Source organism: Acyrthosiphon pisum, chromosome A2 (assembly GCF_005508785.2).
Source record: "Acyrthosiphon pisum isolate AL4f chromosome A2, pea_aphid_22Mar2018_4r6ur, whole genome shotgun sequence".
Classification (NCBI taxonomy): Eukaryota; Metazoa; Arthropoda; class Insecta; order Hemiptera; family Aphididae; genus Acyrthosiphon; species Acyrthosiphon pisum.
In genome coordinates, this window is record NC_042495.1 from 99,940,623 (window position 1) to 99,961,947 (window position 21,325).

Genomic DNA, 21,325 nt, shown 5'->3' on the forward strand with positions numbered 1-21,325 from the left:
TTCAATTTGTATGCATAATATCGTTTTTTTTTTATTTGTTGCTCAACAATTATTTCACTTAATCTAGCACTGTATATTTATCAATACATTCATTTTGATAATAGATGCTTATATTTAAAGTTATTCTAAATATAAATAAATATATTTATAGATGTATAGATAAATTAATGGATACATAGATAAATATATCATTTCTCTTTCTGAAGCATTATTATTTGGCCCGATTTGGTTGGAATAATTTATTTCATGTAGCAAATTTAAAATTGGTGAATGACATGGAAATGTTATTATTGTCTTTTACAAGTTTTTAATTTTAAGAAAATCGATTCAAACATTTTTATTGAATAAAATATTTAGTATGTAATTACTACAGCTGAGATAAATTAGTAAATAAAAAAATTTGATTAACATTTTTACGAATAATTTATTAATATTAATATATGTAATTATTTTTAAGGATTACTACTAAACAGTAAAATTTAAATTACCTAGTGATATTACCTAGTGAATTATATTATATGCTGTTTGAATCGTAAAAATGTTGGGTTTCATACGTGTAGAGTAAAACAAATTCACATCGTTATAATATTTTCTTGAGTTTGGGTGAAATAATCATGGTGGGGGCCTAGTTAAATTTGTAACACTATCCCCACTAATTTAGCATATTATTATTACGTTATTTTGTTCGCCTGGTTCGTCTAATGAAGTAAATTATATATAAATATAATATATATATGTATTAATAATATTAATATTAAGCTGTCCGCGCAATCTGTGTACGTTTCTTTCCCACCACACTTTGGATGTCATACCGTAGTGCCTCGCACTCGTTTAAAAATATAACGCCCGTTTGGCTCCCTCACAAAATTTTACCGGGGACGTATATCCGAAAACAGCGCCGATAGTCGCGCGGTCCGCGTGGAAACGCTGTTGACACATCCCTATGTTTATAATTTGGTTCAAATTCTTGTCGCAATACATCAGAACCACGGAGAGTTTTGCGTTTTTGTTCTAAAATAAATTTCACGAAACTGCGCGTGTGACATTACGATGCGACTGGTGTCATGGCCAATCTCAGGGTTAGTAACGAAGATCTGTTAGACGACGGACCGCAGTGTTATGCGAGGGCAAAGAAGAAGGATTCAGACGCACGCCGTCGTCGTGGATGGACCGTAGTCATCGGACGTGAACTGCGGTAATCAAATTGTAGTTTTAAACTAAACCAAATTAATACCTATCGATGGAACTCGTTGTTAATTGCTTTATTTGAGAAAAACGGGCGTTAAGTAAAACAATAAAAAAATTTTATTTTTTAAATTTCTATAACAAATTAATAGTTTTTCCTGGATTCACTTTAATATCCCTATCGATTATATATTATATGTATACCTATATTTTAATGATATGTATATTAATTTATACGAAATGTATTTATGATAAATTTATTATAAATTACACATCTTTATAAATTATAATAAATGATTTCAGCTTGATTATAGTTTTCCTAAATACGTGTTGATAAAATGCAATGATCCTAAAATAATTTGTTGCTGTAGATTTTAATATTATATCATTGTAATAATGCCATTGACAAAATATAAATCATAATTTGACAACATTATTTATGACAATAATACTATGAAAAATAACAATATACACATTATACACACAATAATATTATTATATTACCTAAATATATTTTATATCCTTATTTTACACTGATCGGGTCATTATAAAATGTACTAGGTACTTGACAAGTAAAAATCCAAATACCAATATTCAATTAACTTAAATAATAATATTATTTATTAGGTATAATCATTTTATTTCTTGAATGCCTATACCACAGTATTAATCTGGGGACAGTTATAAATAGGTGTATAATGCATAATGTATTATTGAATTTGATTGTTAAGAAATCTATTTGAAAGAATATTATGGATTTATTAAAATGTAAATTAATTAAATGTATGTATAATGTATATACCTACATACTTTAAATTAATTCATTATCAATTTTTTGTAATATTGTCTGATATTATACACACCTAGAAGGCATAATATTTTTAATATAACGAGGACATAAATTTAAAAATAAAAATATATGTATTATGCATATCATAAATATTCAAGATTTTATTCTAAAATTAAGAATATATTATAATATATTTATAATAGACAATAATAGTATATACCTAATTTTTGTAATTGAAATTTCAAACACTGAGATATTGTAACAGTAGTATTTTAGTAACACTTTTCGTCACAATATGTATAGGTGATATGATTACTGATTAGGTATGCGATTATAACTTAGGTAAACAGGCGTGGATCTAGGAGCTAAAGGGCCCCTTAGCTTCCCACTTTAAAATACGTGTTATAATACAATTTGTAACTACATACTAAATACTCAATGCGTCTTATTATCCATTAATTAAAAAATATAAATATAATGGTTTTTATTGCTAATAAATGTTATCTTGGTGAAAAAAATCGTAATAAAATGATATTCGTTATCTTTCGTAATAAAAAAAAAAATGTGGACCCTTCCAGTTTCATATTTATAGAACCCCGCCCGGACTTAATTTATATAAACGACTTATTATTATAATTTATTTTGGTTCAGTATTTAATATGTACTCTTCGGATTATATTTGAAATATTTAGTGAAATTAAAATAATTCTTTCCTTTAATAATACAAAAAAATCAAATGATTAAATGTACCTTAGCAGTACTTGTTTATGGTATTTCGTAGTATTTTCCGTTTTACTCTATTTCTCATACCTCGAACATTATCCTAGACACCAAAATAGTTGCCTTTAAGTGACTTAGAGTAGGTCATGATCTCGGTCCATTTCCTTCCCATAAATTATCAGTAAACTCCTTTTCTTATTGTACACTTCATCAAAAATGGGCCATTTGTGACTTTAAACATGTCCTATTTGATTGTCCTGTACTTACCACTAAAAATCTGAAAATCCTCTTTTCTTCTTATTTTTTTTAAGTGTTAGCATCTATCTTATCCAAAAGCAACATCACTACTTAGATCCCCATCCACTATCATTATATCATCCAATCTTTCCTTCTTAGAGATTTATGATTTCGTAATAAATTTAAGTTTTTAGTTCAAATAGCAAAAATAAAAACTGAGATAAATATATGACTCAAACCCTGTCTTATTATTTACTAATTTCAATAAAAAACTATGTTTTTAAAATAATATTAAAGTTTTGAATTCCAATCCTACCTAAATTTCATGTTAAATTGTATGTTGAATATCAGAATAATTATGAAATATAAAATTCTAAATATGTATGTAATATAATAATATTATAAATGTGTTTTTAATCTTTTTTAATTCTTTAATTTCTTGATTTTGCTAGTGACTTTGTAAACTACAAAAACCAAAATTATTCACCAGACTTCCAATACATTTTATTTTCATGTACCTGCACATAAATAACTTCTTATCGCACAACTCTATTACTTCCATCATGTATCAAATCATGAGTACTTACTTCAATTTTATCCAATATTTTGTTTTAAATATATTTATAAAACATCAAAATGCTTGCATGAAAAGCGCTTAAAATTTGAGTAGTTGACATAAATAAATAAACATAAGGTGCTACAATTATTAATTATTTTACTATTAATAAAATATGTTATTAAATTATACTGTGTATTTTCCAATTTTTATGAGAACAATATTATTAAGCTCTTCTGATTATAATTTGGATTATTAATGTGTATTGCTTTGTAAATATAATATTTCATTGAGTGTTATACTTAATGTTCATTTTATTAATGTTTGTTTTCAGATTTGTGTTTCACACTATCTTTGTGCAAATTGCAAACTATAATGTACCTATATATGATTAACTCTTAAAAAAGATATCTTTTAAATAATATATTGCAGTTTCTCTAAAATCTGTAAAAGTAGTGTATACTTATAAACTTTCTGGTACTCTTATATATGTTATTTTTACACCTACTTATAAGTTTATTAATGGTTTACTTCGTTTATTTTAATTATTTTTCGTTCCGAAGATATAACAATTATAACAAATACCTGTCAATAATTTTTTGATAATATTTGTTAGGATGCAATTTATAAATAATCAGTAATCTTACTCTGCTTAATAATTAACTTTTATTTACGTAGTTATAATTAACTTGTAATTAATGTGTATACACATTTTAAATTTATGTATAATGTTTATACTTACCTACCAAGTTTATTGTATATTGCTATTTTGATAAAACATTCAATAAAGAAGTAAACGCTTATGAAAACTAACGATGCATTTAATGATATACCCAGCACATTTTTGCGATTAACAACTTTCTAATGAGATGAATCATTAGCTGAGTTTCGAAAGATACGCACATACTACAGAGTTTAGTTATTTTCTGCATTTTAATATGATTATGACTTTTTTAAGATTGATACCCCTTAACTAATAAGTAACATTTCGATCATTGAATAAATACAAGAATAATAAATTTCTTATTTTAATTTTTAAAATTAATTAAATCTCATTTTCGAGTAATAGCTTATACCTACCTACCTAATAATATATTATTTATCAAATACAAACAGTTTTTAATTTGTCTTTTAACCATCTGTTTTAATCACACGTTATTAGACTGCAGACACTGCATTTATTTAACCACATTTTTTAGATACCTTATATTATATTAAACATATCTTATTATTTCACGTATTTTAATATTATAATTAGCATGTGAATTATATGTCATAATATATATTATTACAATCGTGTATTTTAAATTGAAAAAGTTTTGTAAATCGTAAAAAACTCTTTTGTAACAATATAATAATAGATTACATATCATAATTTTGTAGTTACTGTCGTTATTGCAGTATGTGTGTGCTTTATTGTGTTTATCGTCATACTATGTGCGTATTATTGGTACCATTAAAGTATTGAAAAATGTAAATTTTTTACAAAATGCACAATATATTATAAAAAATCTTTTTCCGTTCTGAAGAGACAATAAAACTATTAATTGTTTGTTTAAAATATAACCACGGTCAGCCAGCAATAGGTACTAAAAACGTATGATACAATCGTGTTTATTTCACTATATTATTGTAATTCATAACCATAATAGTTCAATGCATATACTTATAATGTGGTATGATGCATTATCAATATCATAATAATCGTACAATAAGTGCTACTGAAATCGACTCGAAAACACGATTAACGAACATCGCGTATTAGACGTTGTAATAATAATAATTCGTAAATGGAATGAACGTGATCGTGTATGTTGTAATTTATAGGTTATTATAGGGCGATGGTCTTATCATGGATAATATTATTATTATACTATACCTATCCACATTATAGTCCTGCGTGTATGTCGTGTTCATAGTTGCTGTAAACTGTATTTTACACTTACCCTCGGTTAACATATTTTTTTCTGTACTTACAATATTATAATATACTATTAGGTGCAATGTATATAATAATAAAGATAGGCGCATGCGTTTTTATTATTTTCTTGTGGCATGGGTTTTGCTGAACTGTCTACTATATTATACACTATCTAGTGTATCTCTCCGCGTTTGTATCTGTCAATAATTAGATTTCCAAATAAAATGTATGACATATACTTTTAAAAAATGATAAAGAGCCACTACCAATATACCATTACCAATAACCTATGCTATAAAGTTTTACTTTGAATCAAAAAAAAAAAAATCACTTTCTTTGACCTGTATATATGTAAATGTCTTTGAATCACTCCCAATTCTGTCGACGGTATCTTTGAAAAAAATGTAGATCAGTTTATAGTAATAATAATATTTATTCAAATAAATAAATAAGAGAAGAAAATGGGCCCAAGGCCCAGTGGTCCATAGAAATTATAAATTACACTGTGGATATTAATATACAGTATTCATAATATCATATAACTAAGATTATAAAAAATAACGGTAAACTACAGATATTATAATACAATTCAACGACAGTAACAACTTGTCGGTAAACATGTTGGTTAAAAAATGTACAATAAGAATTTTAAATCTTCAACAAAGGTGAAAAGAAAAATTCAATGTTGGGCACTTATTGATGCAAAGTGTCAATGCTCTTGGAAAGGAGGGGATAAGATAATTTGTGTTGTAAGGTGAAATATAAGAAAAGTGGAACAGAACGATTCTTATAAGGAGGAGCGTTAAATGAGATAGAGTTTAGAAGAGAAGGAGAACAAATTTGACTATTAATTAATTTATATATAGAGGTTTATATTATATAACTCATTGTTCACAACATTATAAGGTTTGAACTTTGAACAATGTGCAGTTTTGATCTAATTGGATTGTAATTGTGGTTAATTATAAGTATTTTAAGTTTGGATGATATACATTTCAATAAACAGTTTTGGACATGATCAACACTATAAATATCTGATTTACTGTACGGACTCCATATAAGTGAACCATATTCGAAAATTGATCAAAATAATGCATTGCAAAGGTATAGGAATGAATGTGGAATTTGGAAATCAAAAGAATGACGTTTTACAAAACCTAATATTTTTTGAGCCTTACTATATTATCTACCTAAATTTCGACGAAAGTAAAAATAAAATTAAAATGGTACCTATATACCAAAATCTTTTATGTAAGAAACTATTTTGAGTAATTTATTATTTATAGAATAATAATATGACGTAACTGTATAAATGGATATTATTCTAATAATCGATTTTACTAGATTTGAATCAATACAATTGTTTAAAACTAATTTTTTCATAGGTACATAACTCACTCACCTCATTGTACCTCATCGTAATACAGATTGTGAAAAAAATCACTTTTTGTTGGAAAAAACCAAAGTAGGTACACAGGCTGGCGAGGGATGGACGATACACTCTGTATACTAATATACGATAATATTATTGTAGCGAACGAATAATAATATACTCTAAAAATAATAAATTTACGTAGGTACCTATATTATATAATGCGCTATAGTAATGATCATTGAATTAATAATATTAATAATAATAATAATATGCCAGATACTGCGACACTACAGGCTGTAAAGCAACGTATATTTTATAATTATTAGTTATTATTGTCGGCCGCGATAATATTATAATTATTTGCCGTACCTATCTATATTTTACATGCGTTTTCCGTGATATTGTGAAATATAAACTACTTAGTTGAAATAGTTATTGCTCGTAAAATATTACGTACGGAAGATAATGTAGTAAAACCGATTTGTCGATAAATTGTTAGTGTAATAACATTCATTATTATGGAACGCATCGTTCGGGTGTACCCATATGTTTAATTTGTATAATATATATATATTATATTCATAGCTGGATAGATAATAATATTATTATGGTACGGGTTGTGCTAAATCTTACTGGTTCGATTATTCCATACTTGCGAAGGCGGTGGGTTCTCGTGACGTTTCCACGTGCGTGTGCAATTCGCGAATATTCCGATAGAACACTGCCGTTTATCATTATTATTATTATTATTATCGTTTTTTTTTATGCCACTCCGACACGGAAGGCCAGCGAAAATTGCAATTGTCGTTTCTGCAGATATCATATATATGTCTTATTAGTTATTTGATTCTTTCCATTCCCACGGGCATACCAAGGATGGGATCAAGATTGGGAAAATACCCCTCCCCGCATAGGTCTTAAATACTGTTTGCCCATACATTAATGTGTAAATTATTTTTTACTATTCAAGCATCGACTACAATGCTCTAGCTAACAGTTATTAAGCAGTTGAACTTTATTATTTACATAATATATGGATTATGGAATGATATTTACATTAGATTTATATTATATTAAGTTGTACTATTCCATTTTCCATTTTTATTGTAATTATATGAATATAATAATTTAACAATGTATAATTTTTAAAATTTAGACTTTTACATTCTGATATTATAATATTATACTAAAGTCAAAAGAGTTGTCTTTATAAAAAAAATCTAAATTAATTTTTTATTACCTTTGCCCCCTCCCCCCCTAAAAAAAAAATTTTACCCCTTACAGATCTAATAATATTTTTTGCGTTTTCTATGAAATTTTCATCCCCGCTCTCCGACAACAGTTAGTGGTGATTCGTGTCTGTAAAATTGCATTTTTATGCACCTGGCGCACGTTATAATAATATATAACACGCGAAAGTTCATGCCATCGTCGGTGGTCGGTATTATTCATTATTATTATTAGGTGCCTATATATTATTATTATGCTCTATTAGTCATTTTGTTCTTCACAAAGGCACACAACTATAGATTGGCTAAACGGAGATATACGTGTAAAATACGATTAACCGTGATTGATAAATGTTAATATTATAAATTTGGTTTTTCGCACACAAAAGCAATAATAATATAACATAAGTATAGCCGTATAGGCATTCATTTTTACTATAATATATTATACAAAGTGATTCACCAAGCATACTCAACCCTTTTTTGTTAAATTTTTCAGTTGTTCAAAATCTGATTTCTGGATTTTTTTAAATATACTTTAAGACAATATTTTCAAATTGTTGACATTTTTTATACTGCTTAAGAAGTTTCCTGTGGACATACAATCTTCTGTTTTTCAAATGAGAAACCCATATTTTCTACTGTAAATTATTTAGTGGATTATTTTTCTTAAAATGCTGACTTATCAAAATCAAAACATATCAATTGTTTTTGAGTTATTTAACTTTGTGTACTAATGACATTACGTCCACGAAAATGGTTCCGGAAGATAATATTATGATGGCTATAGTGACTATTTGTAATTTGAAAACGTTTGTAAATTATATTAATCCATCGACATTAATCGTTTGTTAAAATCGTCCAAGTATAATAAATAGATATTGCATCCAAAATAACCTTTTTTTTTGTATTTTTGTATTTTTAATTTTTTAGGACAACAACTATAATCTTTAGTAGGTACAGAAATTTTAACAACTGAGGGACTAACCGTTCAAAATTTGAACTAGGCACATTGAAGTTTTCAAAAAATGATTTGCTTAATGAATCACACTAGAACGGGAGATAAACAAAAGTTTGTATCTCCACGAGATCCCGTAAAAAAAAAAAACTCTAGATTTTGAAAATAATAATAATATAGTCTTTGAGTGTATTGTTATTTAAGAATTCTTAAAATCAAAATTCTAACAAATTAATTTTAAAATGAAAGACGGGGTAAGCGTGCTTGGTGAGTCACCCTGTAGGTACGTATACTGATCAACCGTACTACTACGACCGCCTATATACCAGCTATACCTAATAGCTGTAGTTGTAGGTGGAACACGCAACGTATACCGACGCTATGTTTGAGTACGGTCTAACTTTTATTTACTGTAATATATTGTACGTATAATATAACGAGTGATGCATGTGGTATTATAATGCAGTGTGTCATTGCGTTATATGCATACGTAGTGGGTACAATGCATATTATATATAGTCGCACAAAGTCGTCTATTAGCCTTTGAGGCTAATTGCGTTGGTGATTTTCGTTCGCCTTTTAATATAATAATTCGAACACCATAGTGGGTATTCCCATTATAATATATTATATACCTACGAACAATAAACTATAATTTGCGGTAACTACCCACACGCGTTACAGCAGAGCTGCATCGGTGTAGGGCAGTGTTTGGGCCGGACCGCAGCCTTTGTCATGTGCAAATTGAACTTGGGACAGCGTATAATTCGTTTATCGATTTGCAGATTTGTATTATTTAGATCGATCGAATTTCTAGAACTCCGACGTGGTATACGGTTTACCAATTAACGAGATAACAATGTATGGGGATTTCCAGTAAACTGTTTATGTTTTTTTTATAGTTTAAAATTTGCACAAATCTGCATCAATATAAAATAATATGTTAATCGAAGCGTTTCGGACGTCAAAATCGCGTGCAGTTTGTCAAGGGGTGAAATGTTTTTTATGCACCGATGAACCAATCCTAAATTATGCATATTTTAAGCATTTATAGGTGTACCAGTTGCTAGATGATATAATATATATGAATTATGTTCTTTTAATCATGCATAAAAAAAATATGTAATTTGTGTTGCTATACACGACCACATTATTCATAAATAATTACAATAAATTATATGCCACAACGCGTGGGTTATATGTTACGATTAGTCTGACGCGATAATAGATAATATTATTCTTTTGATATTTGTTTTTAACGTTTCGAAGTACCAGGTAAGTAATTAGGTAAATTACCTTACCTGTTGGCCGTTTCGTTGGACATTCATTAAATTTAAATATTTAATTATTTCCTACTTACGTATATTACTTAGGTAATATAGTACATACTGTTTTATCCGTAAATGTTATTATGAATTAAATATTTTGATCTTGGGTATAGTTTTGAACCGATTATTAAAATAAAGTTAAATTGAAAAATAAGGATTATAACTTTATGGGCTTAATTAATGCTACTTTAGAATATTAAATATTAATGAGTTTTGGTGAGAGTTTTAAAAATAATAACAGTATAATTAAAATACAGTTTCTGGTTACAATGTAAACTTCTATACACATTACACACGTTATTATAAATTTCCGTAGCAAAATTAAATATGTTATGGATCTGTGTAATTATTTACTCTCAATATTATGTCAAAACGTATACGATAAATACATCACAATAGGAATCTAATAAAATGAAAAATTAATTGAGTACTTCTAATACATTCATTAAGAACAGAAATATACCATCTGTGTAATATCATTATGTTGTACACGTCGTATATTAAATAATTAAACTATATAGGTAATAATGCAATTCAATATACGTAAATTGAAATATTTTGCAAACCAATTATGTCGGAAGTAGGTATAATAATTATTCCATCTATCGCGTGTGGCCATTACATGTTTTAGTGTCGAACGGCAATAATCGAATGCCGAAATTGTATTTACGTAAAAGTGTGGGGGACTACGGGTGGGTTCAGTGTTCCGCATAAACGGTTATATTACCGTAAGTGCGTGTAAGTATAACAAGTTTTCTCGATTTAGGAATGCCAGCAACACGAAAAAAAACTTGTTTTGTTTGGAACGCTTTATTATGTTTAACAAAACAATTTCTAAAAACTAACTGGATATAATACCCGAATGTATATTAAGGCTATATCGTAAATTTCACCTTTGTGGCGTTAGGTTAGTGTTTAAGCGGTGGAGTTTCTGTTTCAGACAATTTATGGAATTTTAAATTGGTTTTGAGAACCCGTAAATTGAATTTGGTACCTAGGTTACTTTATCGAAATTCTTATTAAGAAATTTGCACTTTCATATAGACATATATAATATATATAGGGTAGTAATTATTATGTGTTATAATAATTATATAATATTGTTATAACAACATTTTCCATCAGACAATGTTGTTTTCAAATTAAAATAAATAATAATAAGCACCCTTCTATAATTATAGGCATATTATATGATGATTAAAATATATTTATACATAGGTAATTCACTTTTAACCTTTTTATAAGTGTACATTTCTTTTTTAATCAGAATTTTATAACATTCTAAATTAACGTAGGTAAGTACCTATTAACAAAATGTTTTTTAAATTAATTTGATTTTTAATATTTGATACTGAAGGTTAAATCAATATTTTGTGTATTAATCATGTCGCATGATTAAAATGTAAAAAATATAAAAATGCATACCTAGGTTTGCTACGCTAAAATGTTCATATAAATAATATTAATAATACGTTATCTGAAAGCCGTTTTCCCTAAAAATATAAAACATTTTTTATGGTTTTAGAGCAAAATTCTTATAACATTTTTTTTTTTTTTACATTTAAACTGAATAAGACAATATTTAAACCTTTTTCAATTTGTTTTGTACATTTATATTATAATATTATATCTATAATCATTATTCAATTATACTTTAAATTGTATGGTTTCTTAATAATATACGTATATTATTATGATTGGATTTTTTAAATAACAATATTTTATTTTATGTTCTAGGTAAGTTTCAAAACATCAACAATTATTAATATGTTCGTGAAACACTAACTATTTTTGGTAAGTAAGATATAAAAATACAAAAATTGCTTGTTTACAAATACCTAAAATATTTATATTATGTACTTCTTGTATTAATTATGTTTTACTGAAGTATATAGTATGTAGATATATCATAGAACATTGTTTTCTTTTTGGCTCAATCTAATGTTTATTTTGCCAAAAAATCGTTTGGTTAGTTTGCTCCTTGCTTTACCTATATACACACTAGCACACCAACAGAGTGCTCCACATTACTATGTATATACAATTATTACGCGATGATTTTTTATTATTATGTTTCTGTATTATATATAATATTATTTAAAATTATAATAATGTTAAGTATAATTTACTTACTGTAGTTTTTTTTTCGTCCCAAAAATAACTTTTTATCATTTGATATAATTTTAAAAAAAAGTGTACAAATTTACAGTTTAATGAATTGGTATTTATTTTTCATTAGTTTTATGGTTAATTTAGTTTAACAAATTGTGGTCTATGATATACATTTATTACTTAGAATTAAACTAAAATCTTTAACGACGTCTGACTTCATAATTTAATAAAAACCGTACAGTTATTCATCCTTGGAAACTACTTTAAAAAATGTATAGTATCATGTATTTTAAGCTATTCAAGATCGCGCGAATGCTATCTCTGTTTATTTTTATTATATACCTCTATCATTGTGTTTTTAATTTTAATTTAGAAAATACATTGTTGATATTTGTTATTTTCAACACTCCAAGTAACAATTTTTGATAGTGCATACCTAATAATGGCACGAAAACCGTTTATTCAATAAAAGCCTAAAACAATTCTACTTAATAACACGTTATAATATATTCCACGCATACAATGATGTAATGCGTTGAAGTGTTATAGCTTTACCCCCGATAATATTTAGCAAACTAAATTTTTATTTATTTACCCTGGGGACCGATATTGCGTCTGCCGAAAGATAGAAATGCGCGCACGCACGACGTTATTACAATGTCGACCCTTAAGTCTTAATACAATGGATAAACATTATACAACACTGTGTTATAGGTGTATTTTGTATACCATGCTTTGTCTATCTACAAAATACACGTGAATCGACCTTGCATAATAGCGACTTGGCGGCTTCGATTCTGTGTTCGGAATTTGTAATCGGTTTCTGTATCATATATATATATTATATATATATGTGTATAATAACTGAACGTGTGTTATGTGACGACGGATTACCGAAAACTGATTTAGAATACAAATTACAAATTACGTGTGCCCATTGAATATTATTGGAGGAGTATAGGAAAATATAAATGAAGAAATCCCTCTGTATACGATTTTCGAATACGAAATATCTTTAATAAATGTGTTTCAGTTATACCGTAACTACTGTTTTTGTTTCAATATAAATCAGTGTATCCGTGCTAACTAAAAATAATACATTTTTAGATAAAATATTTAATTCGGGATAAACGGATAAAAGAAACTTCTGGTTAAACGTCTATATTCTAAACTTTATAGTTTGTAAACGATAAACCATCCTACATTTTTCTTTAAAATATCGGTTTGTATATAATTTTATCATACAATGTATAATATGATACTATTTTAATTTAAAATTGTTTGATAATTTTGTGAAAAAACAATGCTACAATGTTCCACTTTTTTGTAGTAAAGACAGTTTTAGTTGAATTTAAAAGTCTATAAGGTGTACATTTTTAGTATGGTTTAATCAATTAATTTACAAATAAAACTAATCTTGATTTTCATATTAAAGAACTAATTTGGATGGGCCAACTCAAAAAATAAACTACAATCCAAACCTGGTATATAATTTGCATTATGTCTAACAATACGTGTATATATTAGGTAATATAAATATATAATAATATTAAAAAATAATAAATAGTCCATTTTCATAAATTTTTATAAACGCGTATGGTCATTACAACATTAAATACCTGTACGTAATTTTGCAGAATGATTTCTATGTACGAAATAGTTACAAAAAGTCAAACAAGCAACAAATGTCCTGAATTGGCACTTTGATATTTGACTTTAAAATTATACCGTCTAAACTATTATTTTGATGTGTAACAGCTGTGTTTTGATGGGAGAAACTTTATATCAACTTTGGGGTTTGTTAAACCCTTCATACGAAACAAATTTTAAGCGTTCATATAGTATACGTGTACATTTAAAAAAAAGTATTTTCTTTATATAAAATCAATTAGTGTATGAAGTAGGTAAACATAGACGATGAAAAATCCAATAAAATAGTGGTCTGTAACCGATGGTATTATTAGTCTTAGAAAAATTTGTCCAAATTTCATTATATTACAAAAAAATATTACAGTTAACGTAAACATTGAAAAAAACGGGGGGGGGGGGAGATAATATAACATTTACAACAATACTTCGATGACTATGTATTATACATTTATGAAACTAACTATATCTATATCTTATATTATGACAAATATTGTTTTGTAACCAAATGTGTCACAATAATATAATATATAGACTCATCATAGATACAGTTTAAAAATATAATATGGAACCAATACAACAAAGACTCGTAAAAAGTTTGAAAGGACTATGTTTGTCTTTGCAATAGGCTTGATGATTCAAACTACAGTATGTTACGTATAGACTGTCAATCGAACACGAATACGCGTTATCTAAATAAAAATGATCTATACAATTAAATGGGTTTCCATCATAAAATTGACAAATTTACTGCACGTGGCAAATATTGTGAAATTCACTGTGGTACCTTGATTGGATGCAATTCTATGTGTGGGTGTGTGAGAGTGTGTCTTTTGCGTTCCAATTTTGCCATAAATAACTGCAGTTTGCTAAGGATTGCTTTCAGTTATAATAAAATCAGCTATATACTATAATTTGGTATATAACAAAGTGTATTGACTTTCCCCCTTATCTAGTTGTGCTGTGAAGTATTTTAATAGAACAATATCATTATTTTATTATTATTGGGAGATTACGGACAAAATTATCTCTCGACAGTGGTGTAGCTAAATAGCCTATCTAAAACGCCGTGATATTTTAACAATATTATTATTATAAATTTAAATACATTAAATTATTAAAAAATATCATGCGATACATACGATTTACCAGGGAAAAAACCCATAAGTTGTTGTAAAATATCAGAGAAAATACGTCTAAGAACACTTCTGAATATACTTAGTCAAAATTATTTTTTATAATAGGTATATTTTTATACCAGCTAGTTTTAAATTTTAATTCTTATTTGAAATAATGTATAGGCGTATGAAAACGTATAAAATAATTATAATGTTTTTCATATATCAATAAATTATACATGACATATAGTTTTGATGATCTTTATATTCTATTAGTTGACTTTTTATCATTTTTTTGCAGTAATATAAGTAAATTGTTTATTATAATTAAGTATAAGAGAATTAAAAATCGTAACATAAACGTTCGGTTAATAACCCGTAACTATTGTTGAAGTTTATACCGGCAGATAGCGACGCTTAAACTGTTTTAGTTTACAAATCAGAATACGTTTTTTTCAACAAATCGTTTGTATAATAATATTATTAATGATACTATAATAAATATTTGAGGAGTAGATATTAATTTAAATTAGTCAAAATATTAATTAAACACCTAGTCATCAATGTACAACCATTCAAAATATACAAAATCTAATATTAAATATAATATAATAATAATAATAGTAATTTATTACAATAGGAAATAATATAATAATAATACAGTTACAGTTTTTATGTCAGATTTTATACAACATATGATAAATAAATATTAATAATTAATTTATTGATTATTATTTTTTGATTTAAATGTCCCGGATTCATGTTTAGAAAGACCAAAGACGGGTAAAATAATAATACGAATAGTAAGTTGAAGATGTACATTATTACTCAAGTAAATTACTTGGTAGAAGTCATAACCTAGACCTTATAATTTATTCAACAGATCAAAATGTATTTATTATCATAATATCGTATAAATTAACAGTTGATTGAAATTAAGTAGGTCAGATATGGTATCAAACTTTGATACATCGTACGTACCGTGCAATACCACTAATGGTACGCGGAATACCATGTAGCAGTGTTTAAGGAAATAATTTATAAAAGTAGCAAATAGTTCATACAAAACAATCATAATATTTACAAATTGTTCATTTTGAATACTTTTGTTTTAAGTAGTTATAGAAGTATGTGAAAAAGTTTTAAAACCTCATTGTAGACGACGAGTACACTTTTTTGTACGTTGTATGCTGTAGAAATAAAAAGTTGGCAACGTTGTCGAGTCAAATATTTTTATTACGACCATTAAAATATTGTGAAAATATACCTATAGGTTATTCATAAATCTAAATTACCGATTTATATTTTGACTATGAGCCATACACTCATACAATATATTATTGTAATTATTACGATATTTTAAATGTTTTGTTCAATTAACATTACAAAATATAATTAATTTGTTATTCCTTTTTTATCTAAGATAATATACAATTGTACACTTTGTGTTTAGGAAATAAAATATGATCAATAAATTGCACTGATTTAAGTTATTAGTCATATTTTTTTAGTATTTATGGTTTGTAATATATTGTAAGCATTTTGAATTCTAATATTGCATATAATTATTTAACACTAGTAACATTCGTAGTTCAAATAATGATCAATATTAATATAACTCTATATTTTCATTCTAATAAATATATCCGTATAACATAAATAGTTTGACAAGTACTATTAGTTGATTATAGTAATATATTATATTACAATATTGTTTGGAGACTTAACTCTTCGATAGGTTGTGCTTTAGGATTATACAAATGGGAAATTGTTGATAAATTATTGGAATTATTACCCATTATTATTGGGGATAATACGAACATTGTTAGTTAGCGGAAATTATGTTATAATATTGTAGCGTACTTGTTCATATTTACTATTCGAAATGTTATATTATTACTGAATTTGTACAAAACGAAATGATTAATATATTATATGGATTTACTAGAACACTCGATTATAGATCTATTAATTAAAATGTACTAAATATTCAGTGCCTAAACTATTTTACTATGGTCAATACTTCTCATATTTCTGGACTACATACAATCGTTATTTTCAATATTATAATGCGATACAGGTAATTTTTATATAACTCATAAAGTACCCTAAAATACAACGCAAGCTTATTGTTTTGCATTAAAAATACATATTTACGAAATTCCATCAAATACTCTGAATATTTATATATAGAAAAATGTTACATAAAAAAATCGTTAAAAATTATTCAAATTCGTGCCTAACACAAAAATATAGTAGTAGGTACCTAATGCACAGCATACAGACTTGCACTCAACATATCGTTGTACAATTAACCATTTTTTTATTTTCATTTTTTTCATTTTTTTTCTACTAAACTGGGGATTAGATACTTGCGTCAACGCCTGATAGTATGCTGTTAAACTCAAAATGTGTGCACTTACTCGAATAACCATTCTAAGCGCATGCGCTTGTTGAAGTCTTATCAACGTTTTTCTTCGGTTGTCGGAATTTAGTTTTACTCTTGCGAAAACTTTTGAAAAATGGTTTCTTTAATATTGTCATCTAGACATTTTTTAACATTGCAAGTGCTACTTCATAAAACTTTACATACACTCCGTGTACACCTACCTACCTACACGAAAAAATTTTAATGGAAAATCTTTAGGTATCGTCAATACGACGTTTTATGCTTCACCGAGAATTTGAATTTTGTTTTGTTAATTGTTTGGCATATTTTACAACATATTAGGCAATTCCATATTAAACTATAGATTTTAATACCTCTTACTTAAAATCTTAACGATTTAAGCAACTTAAATAATTCTTATTATTAATTATTTTATGATACCACGACGACTTTGATTATTATTTATTTATTGACATTCATTTTTAACGTACAAACAATGACATCATTTTAGAGTGCCCGAATGCCGGAAACATTGTAGTAATATAAGCTTCTCGATTGTTATAGTATAATATATTCTTTATCTTAATCGATGTTGTGTTTACTTAAATTAATCTAACACTAATTGACTCTTATTAAAATTAATTCATTAATGCGATGTTTCGTAACTTTATTTTACCGTTTATTATATGCATGAATTATATTAAAATTGTAACATATACAAAAATCTTTCTTATTAAATTCATGCAATTATAGAAGTAGGTTATTTTTATATTCAACATTAAATATTAAGGCTATAAATATTATTATTGATAGTTTATTAGTAATAAATCAAATTCAGTCTAAACTTAAGTGATTTTTTAAAACCTCGTAAAATTATTGTTCTTATGTGATTTTGTGGTTTTGGTATTATGCAGAAAACGGTAAACTTGTTTATTCAAAATAAATATACTATTTTATAACATACCATGGCCATATATAGATACTATATAGTACATTTACTATATTATTATACTTCGTGGACGCCTTATCACGAATCTTCCCTCAACCATGATAGTACGCACGCAACAATAAACTTATTATAATGTTAAATGCATGTTTGATAAGTAATAATAGTTATAGAAACCCTACGTAAAACCGTTTTACTAAATGTTAGATTTACTTTTACTCCAAACGTTATGGTTACAAAAAATAATAATAATAAAAACTGTTTTTGTAAATAATTATAGACTATAGGTATAGTCGTTCGTTATTAAACGTGGTTATGTGTACTTACTATGATAACATAAGCGTATACAACTATTATTATACTACAAAATAGGTACCTAATTTATAGTCACCATGAAAACTGATTGAACTGTGTATACCTACTATACTCCTGCAAGTACATTATAAATTATTTAAAAATATAATATTCATAAATTAAATCATTGATGTCTCCACCAAAACATTCCAACCAGTAAAATATCCTTTTTTAATTAGTATGAGGTAAGAGGCTAGGCGTTGGTCGCAAGACAATTATTTTTAATTTTGGGGCCAGAAGCAGCATAATGATGATGTGTGCAAACTCTGTTTGTTCCTTAAACGGTACCTACCACTTTTTTTTAAGGAATGTTTCTAAAAACGTATATTAACTCTATGACGAATATGAGTTACATTTTTAATTTAATGAACTGTGACGTGTGACGTCATTGCAAATCCCACAATAGTGTAATATGTTGCTAATAATTAGTACCAAATTAGACCAAATAGTTATTTTAGAAACGTGTGGAACCTTCTCTTCTCCTGACATAATGGGAGCAAAGCATAGCATGCTGTTTGACAAGTAAAATAATTAAAAACACGCCACGAAGTTTCGATCAATGTACATGTATAAATATTAAAGAGTTGAACGTGTTGGTGTTACCATTACAATCAGTTCATTTTTTAAAAATATTTTTTTTTGTGAATTTTCAGAACATACGTCATTATACGTTTTTAATTTAAGCGGAACAATATTCGACGATTTGTATGGACCTATAAATAAACGTGACATATATTATAATCTATATAGGTGTATGAATATTATTATTTTCATCAAAATGGAACATTATAGGTTGAACATAATTATTATTTAATCGATAGTCGTCGATTTATGTGTTACTTATTACTGTTACTATTCACTCTCTGCTATTTGATATTTTTTTCGATGTGATATTTTAACATGTTTAGATTGATGCCACCACATTACACCGACAACTGCAGATGTTCATATTTTTAAAAAATACATAATCATTCTATAGATATTGTACCCCGCAAATACCATGTCAAACATATCTTACAAATAATTAAACCCTTAAGGTTTTCTCTGTCCCTCTCGAACCCTTTCGAAACGAAACCCATGTTTTTATTAAATCATTTCGTCTGTTTGTTGTTTTGCGCTGAGAGCTTTCTTTCGTTTTATCTCATTCAAAGGTAATATAAGAGTTGTATAAATACAACATGTTAAGCCAGTAATTGAAAGCTGATTTTCACAGAATATACACAAGGAACGTTGTTTGGCCTCAGGCTCTAAGTTGACCAGATTATAGCTATGTTTATTGGATGTTACATTCCGTAGCACGAATTTAACTTAACAAATAGAGACAAATTATTAAATGTACAATTCAAGATAATATTCTGTTTTATTCCAAACGTTGCAATAAGACAATTTTAAAAACGTATTACAAAATATACTTACGATTGTAAGGAAAAAATATGATTTTAAGAGTCCCTTTTTTTATTCTCTCAATACTTATTTTAAATAATAAATTCTAAGCAGCCATACTTTTTTTATTACCCATGAATTATGAAGTTATTCGCCTTTCTAATCACTTTTGTCTTGCAATACAAATAATTTAGTCGTTGTTTTTATGAGAATTTGGATAAATTAAGAAAAAAAAAGAATAATTATTTTAAATGTAGGTATTGCTTGACCAAAGATAAAACGTATATAACTAGCTGATCATACGATAAAATAATTTTAACCATGAATTATAATTCATAAAATGGAAGTTACAAACAACACAAAAATCACATATTTTAAAGAGCTTTATTTAGAATATTACTTTGGTTTTATTTATATATATATATTATACTATACACAATGAATTTCCAATGCTTTTAAGTTTAATATTAAAACACATCAATTTTAACCTGTGCCGAGATGAGCTCATTGACCAAAAATATTGGTATTTGTGTCCTGTCCAGATTTTTTTTTTTTATTTATGAAGCATATAATACACCTAAGTTTGTATAGCCCCTTTTAAAACCTTTAAAATTAAATTCAAAAAATTAAGTATTAATAGTAACGGAAAAAAAAAATTAATAATAAAGACGCTATAAATAATTATGAAAACAGTCAGGCTTTTTCTTTAGATATTCACATCACGGTCAAAATCCAATTTCAACAACAGTTAATCATCAATGTTAGACCGAATAATTTTAATCGTAAAGTAAAAATACAGAATAATTTTAAATATTATTAATTGCACGCACTAAGAATATTTTTTCTATTATTTTTTTAATTATTCTTATGTTTCAAGAAGGCTGTTATAAAAATGAATCTTTAAAGTTACAGATAGTGCAGGTACAGAATTACAAATGTTTTGTTTGACAAGTGACAAAGTATGGTAGCTAGTTGTAATCTCTAAGTATTGTTTACACTTTTTGTTTTAGCTATAAATAATATTGTTGTTTGTCTAATATCCATAAGTATTTTTTGATTACTCATGTTGAAATTCAT

At 26.7% G+C, this 21,325-nt stretch overlaps 1 protein-coding gene across 2 annotated transcripts in view; it reads left to right on the top strand.

Moving 5' to 3' along the window:
• LOC100166947 (cAMP-specific 3',5'-cyclic phosphodiesterase) overlaps positions 1 to 21,325 on the top strand; it is a 519,645-nt gene that overhangs the window by 286,899 nt on the left and 211,421 nt on the right. The window contains exon 1 of one of the 2 annotated variants that reach the window (XM_029489181.1): positions 897 to 1,195. The exons of the other annotated variant lie outside the window; for it this stretch is intronic. Coding sequence (XP_029345041.1) covers positions 1,065 to 1,195 — 131 coding nt within the window. The 5' untranslated portion in view covers positions 897 to 1,064. Of the gene's footprint in view, positions 1 to 896; positions 1,196 to 21,325 lie in introns of those variants that run through there. 2 annotated transcript variants of the gene reach the window in all.